Source organism: Microtus oregoni, unplaced genomic scaffold (assembly GCF_018167655.1).
Source record: "Microtus oregoni isolate MIOR12 unplaced genomic scaffold, Mior012 000015F_ref0000493, whole genome shotgun sequence".
NCBI classification, from domain to species: Eukaryota; Metazoa; Chordata; class Mammalia; order Rodentia; family Cricetidae; genus Microtus; species Microtus oregoni.
The window spans coordinates 39,359,912-39,380,029 of NW_024543074.1; the positions used below are offsets into that span (position 1 = coordinate 39,359,912).

A 20,118-nucleotide genomic window follows, 5' to 3' on the forward strand; every position below is an offset into this window, starting at 1 on the left:
AGCACAAATTTAAGTCACTGGAGGCCAGGGAGTGGTGGCACACACCTTTAGTTCCAGGACTTGGGAGAAGAGGAAGACGGATCTCTGAGAGTTCAAGGCTACCCTGAGCTACACAAGAGTGACCCAGAAACAGATCCAGGTGATGGTGGTTCACACCTTCAATCCCGTGTTTGGGAGTCACACACCTTAATTCCAGCATAGGGAGATGGGGACAGGAGCGATATGGTTGGGCGGAGAAAGGAATATAAAGGGGAAGAGACAGGAACTCAGTGGAGTGAGGACTCTGAGGATTCATGGAGACAGAATCTCGCCCTTTAGGTCTGAAGATTTGGTAGAGATGAAAGGTCTCTCTAGTGGTTGGCTGCTTTGCTTTTCTGATCTTCAGCTTGACCCTCAGTACCTGTCTCTGGGTTTTTATTATTCTAATTATACCACCCCTCTGAGGGTAGGAGGGAATGAGCACTAGTTAATAATCATTTCACGCCACCACTGCGAACCAATGTCCTTTTGGTGTGTGTGTGTGTTTTACTGTAAATACTTTTGCTATCAGACACACAAACCTACTCTGAGACATCATGTTAGGAAAAGAATACCTTTATTTACTTGAGCTAGTAGTAACTGTCATACACATTTAGATGACACAAGATTAAGGTATATAATACAATGTCTGAGGGTAGGAAGATATAAAGAGGCCAGAATGGCATCAACTGTAGGAAATATCAATGTTCATTGCAACACGAAGCCATGGAGAGTCCCTTCTGCTAAGTCTCATCATGGAACATGATGATATGACACACTCACATGCATGAACCATACATACATGAGTGTACTACCCAACACACCGCAGGCTGGTCAGCTATACCCTGCATGTGCCACTGGCTTCTCCCAAACTCTGGTTACAACATCACAAATGACCCCAGACAGAGACTGATGCCCGCCGATAGGCAGCATTACCAATATTCATCTCCTGGCATGCAGATTTTGAAAAACTGGAATATGAGATTTACCATTAAAAAATTAATGTACAGATTCCATAGTGATAATTTTCCTTGGTCAGGATTTTTGAAACCTGACTGGAAGTTGAGAGGTTTCACATAAAAAAAAAAATGTTCACACAATGATCTGTGTAGTGGAAGATCCCTACTAAAAACACTCGGTAGTTATGGGAATTTCATCAGGATTTCTTCTCCCCACAAAGCAGCATGAGAATGAAGAGTGGCAACAAGGATCTCTCTCCGGATAGCTTTCTAAAAAGAGAATTTGTCCCACCCACCTCCTAGAGGAAACTAATGGCTGTGGGCCTGCCCTATTACAGATTGTGCAGATCTCCCTTCCAGACACTAGAGAGACGGCAGAAACAGGCAGGATCACAGCTCTCAGGACCAACAGTATTCCTGAGCCACAGTGCCCTTCTCCACATGGCTCCCAAACATGCTAGAGGTTATGTGCACTTCAGGCCAACTATGGATGGGCACCCAGGTGCAGTCTGTTGTAAGATTTTGGGGATAGTGGGATAGAAATAAATAGAACACGTGCACTTACATTCCATGAGCTTAGCAGACGGCTCACAAACAGAAATGCACTGTGCAGCACAGGCTTCTGAGTGCAGCACAGGCTTCTGAGTGCAGCATAGGCTTCTGAGTGCAGCACAGGCTTCTGAGTGCAGCACAGGCTTCTGAGTGCAGCACAGACAATAAACCTTGGGGAGCCCATGGGACCTGTGGGATGGTTTCCTGCTGAGCAACTTCTTAGAAACACTGCCCACATGATTACCTGCTTTACAGTCTCTGTGCTAATTCTAATGTCTCCTGAGGTCTGACTTAGAGATGTGGGTCTTCCAGATACACGGTGATTACGTCTGCTGACATCCAGGAAGAGGGTTTCCCACATACATTACTCATGTGCTTCCAGCCAGTCACTGATGTTTAGAGCGGACTGCCTACTGGAAAAGGCATTTCCCTGTAGATACTCTTGGGGTTCCTCAGCAGTGCAAGTTCTTTAATAAAGAGACCTGGCATCTCTTAAAGGGTTCCCTGCTTCCATTATACTCACCTATGTGTTTAGGGTTACTCACCTATGTGACTTCTTTCATGTACAGCAACAGATGGCTTATGGCTGAAATATTTCCTACAGTATTTAGAGTCAGAGTTTCTCAGTTTTGAGTTTTCAGGTGGACACGGACGTTTGTCTTGAGTACCTGTTTTCTGCACATAAACAACATTCATGGAGATGTCCCCATGCGTCTTCTTTGGTATGCAGTAAAGGATGACCTATGGGTGAAGGACTTTCTACATTCATAGGGCTTCCTTATAGGGTATACATTACCTATTGACTGATGAGATATGATATCTGGAGAAAGGGTTTTCAACATTTCATCCATGCGTATGTGTTTTAATGCACAGTGAATTATATCTATGGTTGAGATATTTTTTACATTTATATGCTCTTAAGATTTCTCACGTTTGTGAGTTCTCTATCTTTGGCTGGAATATTTTCTTTTTAATTATAAAAGTCTGTCACCTGCGTGAATTCTCTGACCTGTGTACCAGCTTGACACCGGGCAGGCCTTTCCACATACGGAACACGGGTGGAGTTTCTCCGCAGGAAAGCTCCTGTGGAGCTGTTCTGCATCTTCATAGGATCTCTCCGGGTGAGCTCTGATGCACACAGGTGTGAACTCGACTTAAAGGCTCACCACACACATCTCACTGGTAGTGATTCTCACCCGAGTGCGTCCTCTGATGTCTGGTGAGATGAAACTTCAAACTAAATGACTTCCTACACTGTTTACATTCATAGGGCTTCTCGCTTGTATGGATTTTCTTATGTGTATAGAGGCTTGGGCTCTGCTTGTAACTTTTGCCACACACTATACACTCATAGGGTTTCTCATTTGTGTGAGTTCTCTTATGTGCATGAAGGTGGGAATTTTGCTTAAAGCATTTTCCACATACATCACACTCATAGGGTTTCTCACCCGAATGAGTTCTCTGATGTACGGTGAGGTATGACTTGAGAATAAAAGATTTCCTACATTCTTTACATTCATAGGGTTTCTCACCCGTGTGAATTCGTATGTGCGTGTAGAGACTTGTCCTCTGCTTGAAACTTTTCCCACACGTGGTACATGCAAAGGGTTTTTCACCTGTGTGAATTCTCTGATGTACAACCAGAAATGACTTCAGCCTGAAAGACTTCCCACAATCTTTACAGTCATAAGGCTTCTCACCTGTGTGAGTTCTCTGATGTGCATGTAAGTGGGCTCTTTTGTAAAAGGCTTTTCCACACACATTACACACGTAGCGTTTTTCCTGCGTGAGGGTTTGCTGGTTCACAGTGAGTTTTGACTGCTGACAGTCTTTACACTCGTAGGGTTTCTCAGCTGTGTGAGCTCCCGAATGCAAGTAGAAACCTGGTGTGTGGTTAAAGGATTTCCCACAAGTATTACACTCATATGCTTTCTCGTATCTGTGTGCCAGCTCAAGCTGGAGGTTCGACTTACTAATTGTCTTTCCAGATAGACTGTATTCATGGGATTTCTCAGCCTTGTGAGGGTTCTGTTGAACACTGCGATTTAATTTTGAGCCAACAATTTTCCCGTACACATTCCTTCCATCCCCTAAGATGCTCTGCTGCACACTCTTTTTTGATTTCTGACAAATGTATTTCTCATCTTCATCACATGTGTAAGGCTCTTCTTCCACATGCGAATGCTGATGTTTTGGGAGGTTTGATTGTATATTGAATATTGGCCCACAATCATTGCCTTTATAATATTTCTTTTCTTTGTGGGTTTTTAAGTGCTGTGTGAGATGAGAATTTCTATAGAACAATTTCCCACACACTTTACATTCAAAAGTTTGCTCCTGTACCTGGGTCCCTCCTAGACCAGGAAGAGTTAACTTTTCTAATCCTTTCCTGTAGTTCCTCAATTTACTGGAGGGGTCTCTGATAGGAAATGTGTCCTGTAGCCACACTGTCTTCGTGTGGAAAGCGTCACTGTGCTCACGACACTGCAAGTGCTGTTCTTCACATTTAGTACTGTGATACAGACTGAGAGGCTCAGGAAGTCTGGGGGACACCCTGGTCACAATTGGAAAACCAAGTTCCTTTACCGCCTGCACCTCACTGGGCTCACTAGGGAGAAGCACATTAGCCCACATATTACGTGCCCCAGGTTTCGTTCCAGAAGACACGTCATTCTTTACAGCCAGCCTCAAAATACAGCTTGGGCTAGCAAATGGTTTTCCTGCTTCAGCCCTCTGCTCAGCTGATGTGCTGCTCTTGGCAATTACCAGATTGCATCCACGCATCTTTTGACTATCCTGGCTGATCTCATTCGGGCCATTCACATGCTGCAGATCTAGAAGAAATAAAGAAACGGAAGGTTTTCTGGTTAGTATCCATACAGATCAAGTGCAGTAAACTTGCCTGTTACTTAAGATTTCTTGATGAAATGATGCAGACATCTCCAGTGCTTTTCAAATACTAATGATCATATACAGAGGAACAGATTCTTGATATTCCTAATTTAATCACAATTAAATACAACAAAAGAAAAATCTGCAGACATTTGGTTCTATAAGTCAAGGTATATCCGTAACACTGGAAATGTGAGATTGCTGCATGGGTCGGACAGGAACGACTGGCATTTCCTATCTGTGTGAACACATACATGCTGACTCAGAATCATGCTTCTCCATGCCTTTATTTACTCTGGCACTTTGACCATGCGAAAATTTCACAACAATTGGAGTTTCCTGGACAAATTCATTGTGTATGTCGAATTACAGTGATTTCTACACAGAGAAAAGTGGAAGGTTAATTACTTAGCACAACCCTTCACTGATGGAGGAAGGTCATTGGCTAATAAAGGAACTGCCTTGGCCCATTTTATTGGTTAGAAGATAGGTGGGAGGAGTAAACAGAACAGAACGCTGGGAGGAAGAGGAAGTGAGGTCAGACTCGACAGCTCTGCTCGCTGGAGCAGAGACACCATGCCCCGCTCCTGGGCAGACACACGCCATGAAGCTCCGACCCAGGATGGACTAGGCCGGTAAGACCGGTTCTCACAGATTATTAGAGATGGGTTGATCGGGATATCAGAATTAGCCAGTAAGGGCTAGAGCTAAAGGGCCAAGCAGTGTTTAAAAGAATACAGTGTCCGTGTAATTATTTCGGGGCATAAGCTAGCCGAGCAGGCGGCCAGGGTGCTGGGAACACAGCCCCACTCCTCTTATTACTACACTTCACAAAATATGAGTCCAGAAACAAGCAATTTGTGGGGTCATTTGACCTTCAAGTCCAAGGTCTCCTAAATGTCACATTAAGCTCAAGATGTACCCCATCCTAGAGTCTACACCGGGTGCTTCTCAGCCACACAAATTCTGCTGTCTTCACACACATGACTTCATTTCCAGCACCTTTGCTTTGCTCAACCCCATGGTGAGCTGCCTAAACCACTGTTTTCAATATTAGTTTCAAACTAGTAACATCAAAATTGGATTCTTAATAAAATAATAAGAATTCTCTTCATACTTCTTGTCCACCTATATACTGTATAGTATGTATAGAAATCAGTGGTCTGAAATAAATTAAATCAAATGAAAGTCATAATATTAAAATTGCATGTTCTTTAGGCCTTAACTATTTTATTTTTCTTCTTTAATTCAGGAAGACTTTGGGGGAGGTTGATTTTTTTTTTTTAATGCCAAAACTTTCATTTCTCAACACAATGGAGCTCTTTAGTCTATGGATAAGTTTCTTGACTTACCACTGCTTGTTCCAGAATATTAAACAAGTGCACAAAAAGGAGCAAACAAGCGATAAACATATGAACAAATGCTCCAAACAAGCTACAGAAATGAGGAAAGAACAAGTAAGAACTTAAATAAAATAACCACAGATTGGATAGAGTTTGTTTAGCCTATGGTGACACACTGCAAAACTAGAGAGGGGAATGAATCTCTGTGTGGAGGCTTGAACTGAACTTGCTATGCCTATGGTAACACATGGCAAACATAGCCAATCTTGGCTGTCAACTTGACTATATCTGGAATCAACTAAAACCCAAGCAGCTGCACATACCTGTAAGGGATCTTTTGGACTGGATCATTTGATGGGGAAGGCACACTCTAAATCTCAGCCAAACCATCTGCTGGTAGCCCATATAAAAGGTCATGGAAGAAGGCTTTTGCTTTTTGCCTGCTTGCCCTCACTCCCACTGGCAAGTATCTATCCTGCTGCAGAGGCATTCCCTCACTGGTTTAGACCTCTTCAGGATTCCACTGCATACGGAAGACAGCAGCTCTCTAGGAATCCTGGGAGAGTCCAGCACAAATTGGTACTGCTGAGACATCCATCCATCCAGTCTCACCGACCTGACTGAATGACCAGATCCTTGGCCTGTCTATTGTGATAGCCTTTGTAATCTACTCTAATAAATCCCCTATGTATGTGTGTGTGTGCGTGTGCGCTCTATCAGTTCTGCTCCTCTAGGAAACCCTGACTAATAAAGTGGTACACATGTACATGAAAGAGCCTTTTGTAGACTGTACACACTGATTGTTAGATGAGTAAGAACACTTATAATCAAGTCTGGAACATGGGAAAAATGGAGAAAAGAGCTCAAACAGCCACCATCTGCTGAGCTTCCTCACTTGGCATCCCTGTCCAGGGCGCATTCACTGACCTGGGAGGCTCTGGTTTGGGACATCTTCCTTCCATGGCCCAGCTTCTTGTTCCAACTTCAGGATCAACTCAGGTTTGGGATCACACCGATCTAGTAATAGGAAAGAACTGTACAAGTTTTGGCTAACTGCTAAGTCAGGTACATTAAATAATGACAATACACTGGGCTGGAGAGATGGCTCTTGCAGAGGACGTGAGTTTAATTCTCAGAACCCAAATGGAGGTTCACAACTGTTTCCAACTTCAGTCCCAGGAAAACAGATGCCTTCTGCCTTCTGTTTATTAATTAATTTAATGTTTGCTTGTTTGTCTTATTTTGAGACAGGATTTCTCTGAGAAACAGTCCTGATTGTTCTGCAAGTTGGCCCCAAACTCACTGAGATCTACTTGCCCCTGCCTCCTGAGTGTTGGGATTAGAGGCGTGTGCCACCACCGCCCAGCACTTCTTCTGCCTTCTGAAGGCACTGCACTCATGTTGTGTACAGATATACATGCAGGCAAAACAACCATACACTAAAATGATAATATATATTATTATGGGCAGTGGGCAGTGACAGGACCAATGAGAACATTTTATAAGTGCTTTAAGAACATCCACAGATTCAGCCAAAACAGATCAATTCCCAAGGTGTATTACAGTCAACTATGAAAAGTACAAAACAGGACTGGAGAGACAGCTCGGTTGTGAAGAGCACATGTTTCCCTTGCAGAGGAGTGGGGCTCAGTTCTCAGCACTAACACCAGGCAGCTCAGAAGCACCTGTGAACTCCAGCTCCAGACGATCTACCTTCCTCTTGCATCCTATGTAAACACTGTACTCACATACATGACATCATATACATAAAGCCACATGCAGACGCACATAATTAAATATGATTTAAAAAAACCTACAAACAAAGACAGAACTAAGACATCCTGAGAGCCAGCATGTGGCACAGTTCTATAATTTTAGCACTGAAACAATTTTGAAGGAAAGTCTGTGAAGAGAGATCTTTTTGTTTTTGGTTTTTCAAGGACAAGTTTTCTCTGTGTAGCCCTGGCTGTCCTGAAACTCATCCTGTAGATCAGGCTGGTCTTGGACTCAGAGCTCCACCTGCCTTTGTTTCCCAAGTGCTGGGAGGATTAAAGGTGTGCACTACCACACCTGGCTAAGAAAGTATATCTTTAAAAAACAAAATTTTGCAAATTAAGAAAATGGAAAAAAAGCAAATGAGATAGTACTTGAACAAAGGCATGACAGCAGGAACGACTGAGAGCTCACATCTTGATCGGCAAACAGGATGCAAAAAGAGAACACTGGGAATGACACATGACTTTTGAAACTCAAAGCTTGCCCACAGTCGTTCCTGTTGCCATGCCTTTGTTCTACCATCATGGACTCTAACTCTTTGAAATCATAAGCCAATTAAATGTTTCTTGTCTAGTTCCCTTGGTTATGGTGTTTTATTACAGCAATAGAAAAGTGACTAATACACTAGCTACACAGTAAGATCCCATCTTCACATCGGGTCAGAGGACTTACAAATGCTTGTACAACTCAGATGATCAGGGCTGGAGACCCAGCACTCAGATGAAAGCTGGGTGTGGTGTGTGTATGTGTGCGGGAGGGGCGGGGGCAGAAGGAGGAGGACAGAGACAGGCAGATCCCAGGAGGTTGCTGGCCAATAGCCTGGCTGGAAAGGCAAGCTTCGGGTTCAGTGAGAGAGTCTACCTCAAGATATAAGAGGGAAAGTAGAGGAAGCCTTCTCATGCGTGAAAGGGTCAGGCAAGCCCTACAGACAGATGTGATTGAACCACACACAAACAAGAAGTCATGTATTAAAAAAAAATTATGAAAAGTAAACAACACTGTCCTGAATGAAAAACTGTTAAAAACAAACAATCAAAACCAAACAAAAAAACTTAAAAGTGCATTGCAACAAATAAAAACTATACCACCATTAAACAATGTGGTCAGAGCAACAGAAAGGAAGCAGTTAAGTTCCTACAGAAAAGCAACGAAGGAAAGAGGAACAGAGAAAGGACAAAAACACCAAAGTAGAAATTAGTACAAAGAAAATATCAGCGAGAGCACAAATGTAAAAACTGATACAAGCACAAAACTAAAAGAGTAGTAAACAGGAAGAGGCTGTTTGTTCGTTTGTTGAGGTGTGTGTACACGTTTGGTTTTAGTTATTTTGAGACAGAGTCCCTTTGTAGTTATGCCTGGCCTGAAGTCACCTTGTAGACTAGACTGGCCTTGAACTCACAGAAATCTGTCTGTTTCTACTTCCCAAGTGCTGGGATCTAAGGTGTGCACTATCATGCACAGTATATAGGAAGAGGTTTTTGAGAAATAAATAAAAAACTTTAGCTTCCGCTGTTAACATGCCAGTGCGGATGCTCTCTCTGCTGCGTCTCCCTGTGTCGACAGCTCGGGATACTCAACGACAACGAGGCATAGAAGAGCAGTAGAGAAGAGCTGCTCATCGAGCCTAATGTTAAGACTTGGGAAGGCAGAACATCTTCAGGAATATGTGCAACTGTGATGTGCCAGTTAAAAACAGAAATAGCCCTGGACTTGGTGCAGCATTCCTTCAATCCTTGGAAAGCAGAGGCAGTTGGATCTCCATAGTGAGTTCAAGGACAGTTTGGTCTACATAGTGAGTTCAAGAACAGCCAGGGCTATGGTGAGACCCTACCTCAAAAAACAACAAACACCAAATAGAGACTTGGAGAAGTGGCTCAAAATTAAGAATACTTGCTTCTCTTGCAGAGGACCTAGGCTTGATTTCCAGCAATTACATGGCCACTAACAACTGCCTGTAACTCCAGTTCCAGGGACTCCAGTGCTCTTTCTGACTTCCTTCAGCACTGCATGTATATGGTGCATACACATATATGGAGGCGAAATACCCATACATATAAAAAATAAAACAAATCTTAAAAAAATACGAACAGTCTGGAGATTAAGCTCAGTGCTGGGTACTTACCTACATTGCACAAGACCTAGTTTGGTCACTAGAATAACAACAACAACAACAACATCAACAACAGAAAATCCTTGGAAGAAGTTTCTGTAGTTACCAAAAAGCAGTAAGCTTCTAATAGGAATACTGGAGAGTTTCACTCACTCAAGGACAGCAGGCTGCTGTAGGTCTCCAGCATCACGTCCCTGTAGAGCTTCCTCTGAGCATCATCCAGGTCCTGCCACTCCTCCCAGGTGAAGTCCACAGAGACATCCTCAAATGACACCAACCCCTGTAATCAAACATCTTTCCTTAGCCCAAGCCTCAGCCTTTGGTCAGAGACAGGAACATGGGAGGTCACTCCTCTCCACGAGCATTGTTTACACAGGATATACATTTAAGTTTTCTTATCACGGAAGAAAAATCATCTGCAAAATGCCTTACAAACATACTAATTTAGTAATGATGAGAGACAAAAGGCAGAAAACAAATGTAAGCAATTGATACTCCTCTCGTTTCCCACTTAAAATACACTTCTGACTCAACAACGATAAATCCAAGCAGTCAATGTTGTCTCTAAGTTATTTATAAAATACAGTCATAAGCACCCACATATGCTCTTCCAAAAGCTAGAAGAACTGCTAGATTCAACAGAAATAAACATCACTAGCATCCTATAAGGCAATATATAAACAAGCAGAAGCCAGCTCAACACCTCAACATTTTGAAAGTCATCCCATGAAAGTAGAAAGGGGAAGGTCTCAGGGCAGAGCCGGAGGGGAAGAATCACTTCCTAGTTTCCACACTGGGAAATAGGGCACTAACTATACAGAGTGGAAGACATGCAATGTGGTAGGCTCCACAGATCCCACTCCCACAGAAGGCTGAGACAGGGGGACCAAGAGTTGGAGACGAGGCAGACACAAGAGGTAGTAAGGAACTGGGAACTCATCACAGAAGAAACACAAAGCAGCAACAGAAAATAAAAAGTAAGAATAGCATTTATTAATTTCTTTTGTCCTTGATAAAAATATCAGTTTGTTTCCAAGGTTTCTACATAAACAATTATTTAGGAATTGATGTATTTAACTATGCGACATGAAAGAAGGGGGCAATTTGTGGGAAGGAACAAAAGATTTTTTTCTCCTGTGGTTTGCTAACCTGTAAACTGTTTTTCCCATGATGACTTGCTTAATTTCTTTTCAAACACAGGCAAATTAAGATGGTGTGTACAGACTCAGAACAGAACAAATACCTCCATCCTCTACTCACTTTAGCCCAGTCTGTACAAGCTGACACTGCCTATGGAAATATCTGCAGAAGTGATCTGCCATCTCTGATGACTGTTTTAAGCTGGTGCCCAGTAACTGACTTAGACAAAAAAAAAAAAAAAAAAAAAAAAAAAAAAAAAAAAAAAAAAAGCAGCATTTGAGAGTTGTGAATGAGAAAGAGGGAAGGGGCTGCTTACTCTTTGAGCATAATACATTGGAAAGACTTTCATTCATCATCAGTCCAAACTTCCTGGGAAAAAGAATAAGAAGTTCCTTAACCAGAGAACGGGCTTGGAGAGCATCGACTAGGAACTACCAGGGTGCAGAACCAGGGCTCATCTAGGAAGGTGTCCAAACTTCAGGGTTAAGTCACCCACCACAGCTGCCCAAGACTCAAGGTTTACCCCTTCAGCTCATTACCAAGTTCCCACACATACTCCAGTCTCCTATACTTTGTACAGGGTAGGTTGAAATCCATCTATAAATGCCAGATATCTAAAACAAGAGTAGTCATAGTGGGTGTGAAATAAATTCCTGGCATCATTTTGAGACTTAAGACAAATACAATGCACTATAAAGATGGTACTTTGGATGTACTGGCATATGTGTGGAGGATTCCAGGACATGGGGACCACTGCCTACTCCTTTTCAGTGCTGGTTATGTGGACAGAACATATACCTCCATCCTCACCTCACTTCACCTCAGACAGGACTAGGTGACGCTGCCTATGGGATTACCTGTAGAAGTAACCTGCCACCTCTGATGACCTTTTGAAGCTGGCATTAGGTTTGCTGTTCTTTTTCTTACTGATCAGCAAACTCCAGGAGGCCACTCTGTGAAGCTATTGTGGCCCGATACTTGATATATACCTTGCTTATGTAACTTCACCAAAGCAGGAGTTGCTGCTTATCAAAACATAAACTATAGCTCTGACAGCCAAAAAATACAGACAGCATCAGCTAGAGAAGATCCACATCCAAAGACGGACCAGGGAACACCACAAACAAACGCTGACAGCATCAGCTAGAGAAGATCCATATCCAAAGATGGACCAGGGAACACCACAAACAAACGCTGACAGCATCAGCTAGAGAAGATCCATATCCAAAGATGGACCAGGGAACACCACAAACAAACGCTGACAGCATCAGCTAGAGAAGACCCACATCCAAAGATGGACCAGGGAACACCACAAACAAACGCTGACAGCATCAGCTAGAGAAGATCCACATCCAAAGATGGACCAGGGAACACCACAAACAAATGCTGACGAACACCCGCATATGCACACTGAACTGAGTTTACAGCCCACACTGCCTTCTTGGTCAGAACTGTTCTACTTTTAATTTCCAGTGAGGTAATACCTTTCTGAAAGGAAGTAGAGTCAATAAGCACACACTACAAGAAAAGCTGAGAAATTTGAATTCATACACATTAAAATTAGATTCCAAGAAAAAGAAACAGTAGTCACTTCTAAAAATGCTCACTTCCTAATTCTAGACCGAAGAAAAATTACAGAAAAAAGTTAACATCCAAAATACTTGCTTGCTACATGTGAACACATATAAAAACAGTCCTGAAAAGTAATCTATCATAGCTACATTCTCAGACATAAACATACTTGTTATAAAACAGAAGTAACTGACATAACTAGTCTTCATTTCTGTAACTGGTCGTGTGTGTGTGTGTGTGTGTGTGTGTGTGTGTTAGCTGTCTATCTTATTCTAGTATTCACGCTGTATTTCCCCAGCCTTCAGTAAATGTCTCAGCAGGCCTTGCTTCTTTACTAGGAAGCACAACTGAAGTGCTACAAAAAGAGGGCACAGTTATACTAAGAGACACCCTTAGTGATGTCATTTCACGGTTTGACTGTGGAATGTTCCCTACAGGCTCACTGTTTTGAGCATGAGATCCGAAGCGTGTGGTGCTACTTTGAAGGCTGTGGAAGGGTTAGGTGGTAGGGTCTGGCTGCTGGAAGTAGACTACAAATGAGGTGTCTTTGAAGGTTATACCTGCCCCTGGTTCCCACTTCTCTCTCAGGTTCCAGGTCTGCCATGGTGTGAACAGCAGCTCCTCTTCACACTCTCACCTCCACTGATGGAGCCACTCCAACCTGCCATCACTGCCATGATGGACTGATACCTCTGAAACAATGAGCCAAAATAAATCTTTCCTCCCCTACGTGCTTTCTTTCAGGTAGTATTTGGTCACAACAGTACAAAAGTAATTAATATTCTCCCTTATCTCCACGGCAGCCTAGTCCGATTTTCCCAGGGTAATCTAGATTACTCGGGGAAACCATCACTAGCGTCTTTACCATCTATTGCCTTGGAGTCATAAGAAGCAAAGTGTTTTGGATAAAATCAGTCCCTCCAGCTGAATAGAGTCATAGTGGTGGCCTTTGGTAGAAGCATTGCTCCTTATCAATATAAGACAGGTAGGCCAGTGGGGCATGTAGCTATGGGAACAGAAACAAAAAAAGGTCCTAGTAGCTGGGTGTGGTGCGTACCTATGAGGCCAGCACTTGGAAAGCAGGGGCAGGTGGTCTGTGAGTTCAAGACCAGCATGGTTTTCAGAGCAAGTTCCAGGCCAACCAAGGTCACATAGTGGGACCCTGTCTTCAAAGCTCATAGTGCTAAGCACTTTACTTGTAAAGTCTTCTGCCGAGGTCATTTCTGATGAGCTTTGATAGGAGACACAAATACCTTTATTTCTACCATCCAGACAGTATGTCAACACTCCTGTTGTCCAAATGTGCTTCAAGTGTTCCTTCTGAGCTACTGACTACGAACATGAGCCACTGTGTAGGTCAGTGAAGGTAAGAGTGCACAGTATGTTTCTCACCTTTACCAGCCACACTCTGGCTTCTGTCTACGGCAAATGTCAGGTAAGCTGCTGAATCTGACCCAGAGTACTTATGGCCTTTGTAGAGAATCCTGCCCCAACCCTGTAGGGACTGCAATCTAGTTTGGTCCTGTTTCTTGTGTTTAAAATTATGTCAAGACATTTTTGAGCAAGGAATATATTTTATATGATCTACAAACTAGATGGAAGTATTGATACAAAATATATAAGCAAGATATGCACATTATCCAGACGTGTGCTCCTGTTTTTACTCATGCTCCATGTGCCTTTCTCATGACTCGTACACAAATGGTATCCACTAATTCTGTTTTCTCACATTACTCCCAAGGCCTTCACCATACCTGCCTGCTAGCCATACAGCTCGTCAGCACTCAGGCCTTACTGAGGAACGGATCCTTCCAGCCTAGCACCTAGCAGAGATGGACAGTTCCAGTGTGACAAGAAAGGATATACTTGTCTCTAGGCAACCACACTTCCTCACCATCTACAGCATCACATATGCCACTGGAGCAGAATGAACAACAACAGAGCTGGCAGGAACTGTAACTCCTAACCCGACCTCAGGGAGTACGGGCGGGGGGAGGGGGGGAGGTGGAGGGAATAAAAAGAAGGGTCCAGAAAAAAAAAAAAATCCCTCCTTTCAGAGTACTCACCAAAGCCACAAGGTAGATTGACATCAATATCACATACAAGGAAAAAATGGAGGATACGACTTCCATTCTGACAAGGAGAGCTTGATGTACCTCTTCCTATCAACACAGGAGTTAAACTTATGATCTGAATGCTACACAAGCAGTCCATGCTACCAAGAAAGAGTCACTAAACTCACAGCAAAGGACTGGATCACAGAAGTCCTCTAATGTGGAATGAGTGGGGAACTGAGAAGAAGAAAAGGATAAGTTACGATCAGGAGAAAAAGAACTCAGAAAATAAGCTAAGAAAGCAGTAGCAGCATCGGGACTGAAATGAAGACCTTCCTGGGAAAGAGGACGGGCAGAACTTTGCAGCATGGCAGAAGACAGAAGTAAGGCAGCTGGCAGAGAACAGTGTTTCCATTTGACTGTGAAGAGATGCTGAGAATCTGAACCAAGACTACAGTGATCGGGATAAAAAATGCAAACAGTAAAGACGAATTATTACTAGAAACATGTTTGGACACTGCTATGCTCTACATATACGCACGAGCAGAGACACACGTAGGGAGAGAAGTGAAGGGTCTGGAGTGCATTGTCTTCCTACATTCTAGGTCTCATCTGACATAGTGGGGTCTTCCAAAAGCTGTCTGGAACTATACAACTTTAGCAAAGAAAACCCCTGTGACTCCATCTGAGTCTGAGCACTTGTGAACACTGTGGAATGCTGCGTTCATCTCCAGCCTGGGAACGAAGCTCTGTTCACATCATGCTTGTGTCCATGAAGCCTGTTTAGACTTCACGGGACATGAGAGGTTGGCACCTTCTGAGGCAATCCACCCCCTACAACAAATAGATCATGTCAGGAAAACCAGAGACTGGTTGGCTCCGTCAATACATCCGGTGCTATCATCTGCATGTATTTATCTTACATTAAGTTTATTCTTCCATTTCCATTTTTAAAAGTCCTAAAATACAATATAAGACAAGGCAAGGCTAACTATACTACTCACCTCGGATGTGTCCATTGTCCTAAGGCTTTCAGACATGAGAGGATCGTGCAATCACAGCTAGAAGAGAAAGTCAACAGAAATTAACTCACTAGATATGCCCTGTTTTCAGATCTCAATCTGCAAACACAGGAAGAAAGCTACAAGACAAACAAAAATGCCTCCCTGTGTGGGAATGGTGTGCTATACTTGACAACGGCCACAACTGATCTTGTTGAAGGAGCACCAGGCACGTTATTAAATGGTGGAGATTCATCATTCCATTATACACATACTGTCTTACACATTGAAATTTCATACAAAGCATGTCTCATCCATTCTACATGGTTTACTCTCAAGACTTCCCTGGCAAAACCGAACACTGAGTGTATTCACTGCAGGGCTTTGGAAGTGATTTTTCCCAATGGCTGGTCTCTTGCACTCAGGCCTTGGTATATAGCTCCCTCCCACAACGTCACTTGCTCTGGCCAGTGGAGCTACGATAAATGTGACCTGTACAACTTTTAAAATGAGTTTTCCCAGGGCAACTAGCCGAGATGGCAACTTGTGTTCCTACACACCGTTTCTACACCATCTTTAAAAAAGCGTATTAAGGTTCTTCAGAACACTAAAGGTAAAAGTACCACAGGCTGCAGGAAGTCCCAAGTCCAAAGGCGCTGAAACCATGATAAGACAGCTGCGCTCTATTGCCGTGCCATAGCGTTTCCCTCCAGACACAACAGGTCCCCACTGCCACCGTGAAGCAGGGATGCCCTTAGCAATGAAGCGAGAACACAGTGATGGCTAAGTCTCTAGTAACTGGTCCAGCTGATTAACACTCCAAAGTCACAGGCCCCTCACGTAGGATTCCAGCCATCGCTTCCCTCTCAACATCCTCCCCATCAGCTCTTCCCTCACTAATCGGTCAAGTGACCGACTCCTCAATGCCTTCCTCCCAGTGAAGCCCTCACAATGAAACATTACAGGACAGTCTGCAAAGTCCTTCTGAACCGCAGGGTGGGGACACACGCTAGACAACCTGGTGGAGGGAGGGCTAAGCTCAGGAGCCGCAGGAGATGGAGTCGGGAGCAGGGCCAGGCTGAGCACAGAATCTGGAATGAAGGGAGATAGGCGGTGAGCTCAGCCCGGCACAGGTACCCAGCCCAGCGCCGTCTGCACCCGGAACAGCCGAGGAGATGAGGACCGACACCGGCCAGCTCCCGCCGGTTCCCCAGAGGCTGCACTCACCTTGGTGCCGGGCGTCAGCTTCTGTGTGGCTTTTACCAGAAGAACGTAGGGCCAAAAGACCGGGTACCAACCTCAGCGATAACCGGAAGCAACATGGCGGACCCCCAGAGATAGATAGGGAAAGTACGCCCCGCCTCAGAGCTGGGTCTGATTGGACAGATCCAGAGTCTCCACCATGATTGGATAGAATATCTTAAGTGACAGTAAACGTTACCAATCGTTGGCGGAACAAGGCTGACTGGAGAATTCTACTTACCACTTTATGCTGTGATTCTTAAGACTTTCCCCACTTTACCCTGTGACATCATTAAGAATGTTTTTTTTCTCTACCTGGCTATTCCATTTAATGTGACCTCCTTCAGGTTAATCTACGTCATCCAAAGTGACAAGGTTTTGCTATTTTTGATACGTATTTCATTGTGGATATTCACGTTTCCTTTTCATCTACCTAGGGATGAACGCAAGTAATTTTCATACCTTGACCCCTTATGGATAGTACTGCAATAACTATAGCAGCGCAGGAATCTCTTGCACCTAAAAGCCATTTTTATATGTTCAGATTTGGACTTGCCGGTTGTTACAGCAGTTGCGTTTTAATCTTTTTGAGGAACCGTCACATTTTCCATAATGGACATCCATCCATCCATCCATTTTCAGCTCCTTTTAAAAATGGGTTGCTCATCTTCACATTCTCAGTAACACTTGTCAGCTTTTCTGTTTCTGATAAATTCACTCATACAAGTGATAACTTATCGTGATTTTTAATCTGCATTTCCTGACATTTGCTAATGTTAAAGGCTTACCATTTCTATGGCCACACCCCCAGATTTGGCCAGTTTATATTTTATACCATACACATACAAGCATATAAAACGTTCCCTCAAAAAGGTAATATAAATTTCTCTTTCTTTCTTTCTTTTTTTCCTTTTTTGGTTTTTCAAGACAGGGTTTCCCTGTTTAACAGTCCTAGCTGTCCTGGAACTAGCTCTTGTAGAAACAGGCTGGCCTCGAACTCACAGGGATTCACCTGCCTCTGCTTCCTGAGTGCTGGGATTAAAGGCGTGCGCCACCACCACCCGACCTGCATTCTTTCTTATAATAAATACCTTAAAATTCCTTCGCTGTTCAAAATGTTTTCATAGCATTTTCATTCAAATTTAACATATTTGAGCATAACTATCCTCTTGTTGTTCTACCTTTCTCTTGTCAAAGTCCTGTTACTCTTTCTAAACATTTCCCCTCTCTTCTCAATGGCTAGAAGCACTTGCTGCTCTTCAGATGACCCCCACAGTACCTATGTTAGGCGGCTTACACCCTCCTGCAGCTTCATTTCCAGAGGATACAATGTCGTCTCCTGTCCTTCATGGACACCTCCCCCCCCGATTATACTCGTACAGAACACATTAAAAAAAATAAAACCTTACATGTGAAATTGAGTTTTCATTCCCAAGGGAAAACATGCAAGATTTATTTTTTTTCTGAGTCTGGCCTACTTTGTTTGTGTATGAAGATGTTCAGTTCCAATGTTTCTGTAAAACTTGTCTATTTAATGTTCCTTGCCTACTTTAAAAAATATTTTAAAGTTAGTTAATTGTATGTATATGTGCACCATGTGCATGCACAACCCGGTGGAAATCAGAAGAGGTGTCGGACGCACACATGGTTGTGAACCGCCGTTTGAGAGCTGGTGCCATGTGTACATTTTTGAAAGTGAAACAATTATGTGTTTGACCAAAGAATATAACCTAGGAGAAGGGCATATTTAGGGTTCTACAGGTGTGAAGTTAAACATTCATCTGGTCTCACAGTTGCAGATGTTTGTACGTCACATCTCCATCAACAACATCTGGATCAGGACCCTGGAGAGAACTCGCTGGCCACCAAGCCCTGTCTTTCCTTCTTGTGAATGGAGGTGTGGCTACTGTGGAACGTTTCCCTCAGGGTGGCAAATGTTTCTGTGTGGAACAGCCACTTCTATTGTTTGAGCCCAGTCCGTGTGGGCTTTGGTGTTACACTTCAAGCTCCGAGTATCATCCTTAGATTATCAGGTCACCACAGAGTCCCTGTGTGACAAGGTTCAATGGGAATGCAAGGAACTGTCCCCAAGCCTGGGAACAGTCGGAGGAGAGGTACAGACCCAATGCTCAGGATGTGTTCTTGTTCCCTGCTCACTTCCCATGGGCTGTGTATAAATCACCCGCACGAATCTCAACCATCTTCCTCGTTCATGACATCGAGATACAACATGTAGAGATGAAAGATGGGGCCTCTTCTCTGAAGCAAAACATTCTTGTGAGTTACTTCAGGTGGAAAATTTGTATTTCTACCTGAGATACTGTTCCTGAAGCGTTAAGTAGCAAAGGTTAAAGTCAAAGAATGTTTGCCTTTGTGGCAGAGACTAGATAAGAAATGAGTCTAAATTAATATGTTCCTCCAGACCTCATACCCAGAAAAATGGGGAAGAAAAATGATGTTAGGAATGATCATGGCAGCATTGGAATCCTTCAGGTTTTTCTGGAGAAGTAAGTCTATGATAGTATATCAACAGTTTCTGGTTTTCTCTCTCATGTGCATGTGTGTGGTGTGCATGTATCTGTGGACGGTGACCTTCTCCAACTGAGTCATCTTGCTGGCCTCCACATTCCCCAATTTCTGAGCTTTCAGTTTACACATATTGTAGTGAGCAGGACAGGATCGCCATTACAAGATGGCGCCGACATCCTGTCTTGTTGGTTATAAACAACTCCATATTTGGCTATGGCTTTGAGAGCTGTGCGTCCCCGCTTCCCGCATGCGCGGTGGATGAGGATCCTTGAGCCTATCCCAATGCGGTCTGGTGTCAGCTGTTGGTGGCAGCCAATCACAGGGCGACCCGTGTGCCAATTCCCTATTTAAGCGGCTGCCTAAGTGCCCCCCCCCTTCGCTTCCTGCTGCCTCTCCCCTTAGCTCCCTGCCCCTTTGCTCCCTGCCCTTCCCTTCTTGCCCCTTGTTCTCCTGCCCCCCTCGTTTCATGCTCCCCATCAATCAAGGATACTCCAGTAAAAGCGTGATCTGAGTAGAATCCTGATGTGGTGGCCATTCTTCGTCGCCGGTCGAGAGGTCCACCACAACATATCTATATGTTTATTTAAATGAGATTATAGATAGAATATATTTCATCTTTTTAAAAATCTAATCATTTTTTTTCAACCCCGAGTGGCCTAGAACTTGCTATATAGACCAGGCTAGTCTCAAACTCATAGAGCTCTATCCATCTTTGCTTCTGAAATGCTGGGATTAAGGGCATGAGCAGTTATGTATAGCTACTCTGTCTTTAATGGTATATATTGATAATTTATACTTAAAATAATACTGACAGAATTAAGATAGATAAGTTAACTATCTTATTTGTAGCTGTTTCATAATTATTTTTTTATTTCTCACCTTTTCCTGCCTTCTATTTTTTGTTTGCATTTTTCTTTTAGCATATCAGTT

At 43.4% G+C, this 20,118-nt stretch overlaps 1 protein-coding gene across 5 annotated transcripts; it reads right to left on the reverse strand.

Annotated features, from left to right (window-relative positions):
- Window positions 1-598: 598 nt before the first annotated feature.
- LOC121456075 (zinc finger protein OZF-like) lies at window positions 599-16,753 on the reverse strand. Of its 5 annotated transcripts, XR_005975587.1 has the most exons (6): window positions 16,645-16,753; window positions 15,421-15,477; window positions 9,804-9,930; window positions 6,692-6,781; window positions 2,075-4,363; window positions 599-1,718 (listed from the first exon to the last, which is right to left on the reverse strand). XR_005975587.1 is itself a non-coding variant. In XM_041663890.1 (5 exons), the coding sequence occupies exons 2-5, from the start codon at window positions 15,454-15,456 to the stop codon at window positions 2,706-2,708; spliced, it is 1,911 nt and encodes a 636-aa protein (XP_041519824.1). In that variant the 5' UTR covers window positions 15,457-15,477; window positions 16,645-16,753; the 3' UTR covers window positions 599-2,705. The 5 variants fall into 5 exon arrangements, 4 of the variants coding, with proteins under 4 accessions (XP_041519824.1, XP_041519827.1, XP_041519825.1 ...); XM_041663890.1 differs by having other exon boundaries at window positions 599-4,363; XM_041663893.1 differs by having other exon boundaries at window positions 599-4,363; window positions 6,692-6,798.
- Window positions 16,754-20,118: the final 3,365 nt, after the last annotated feature.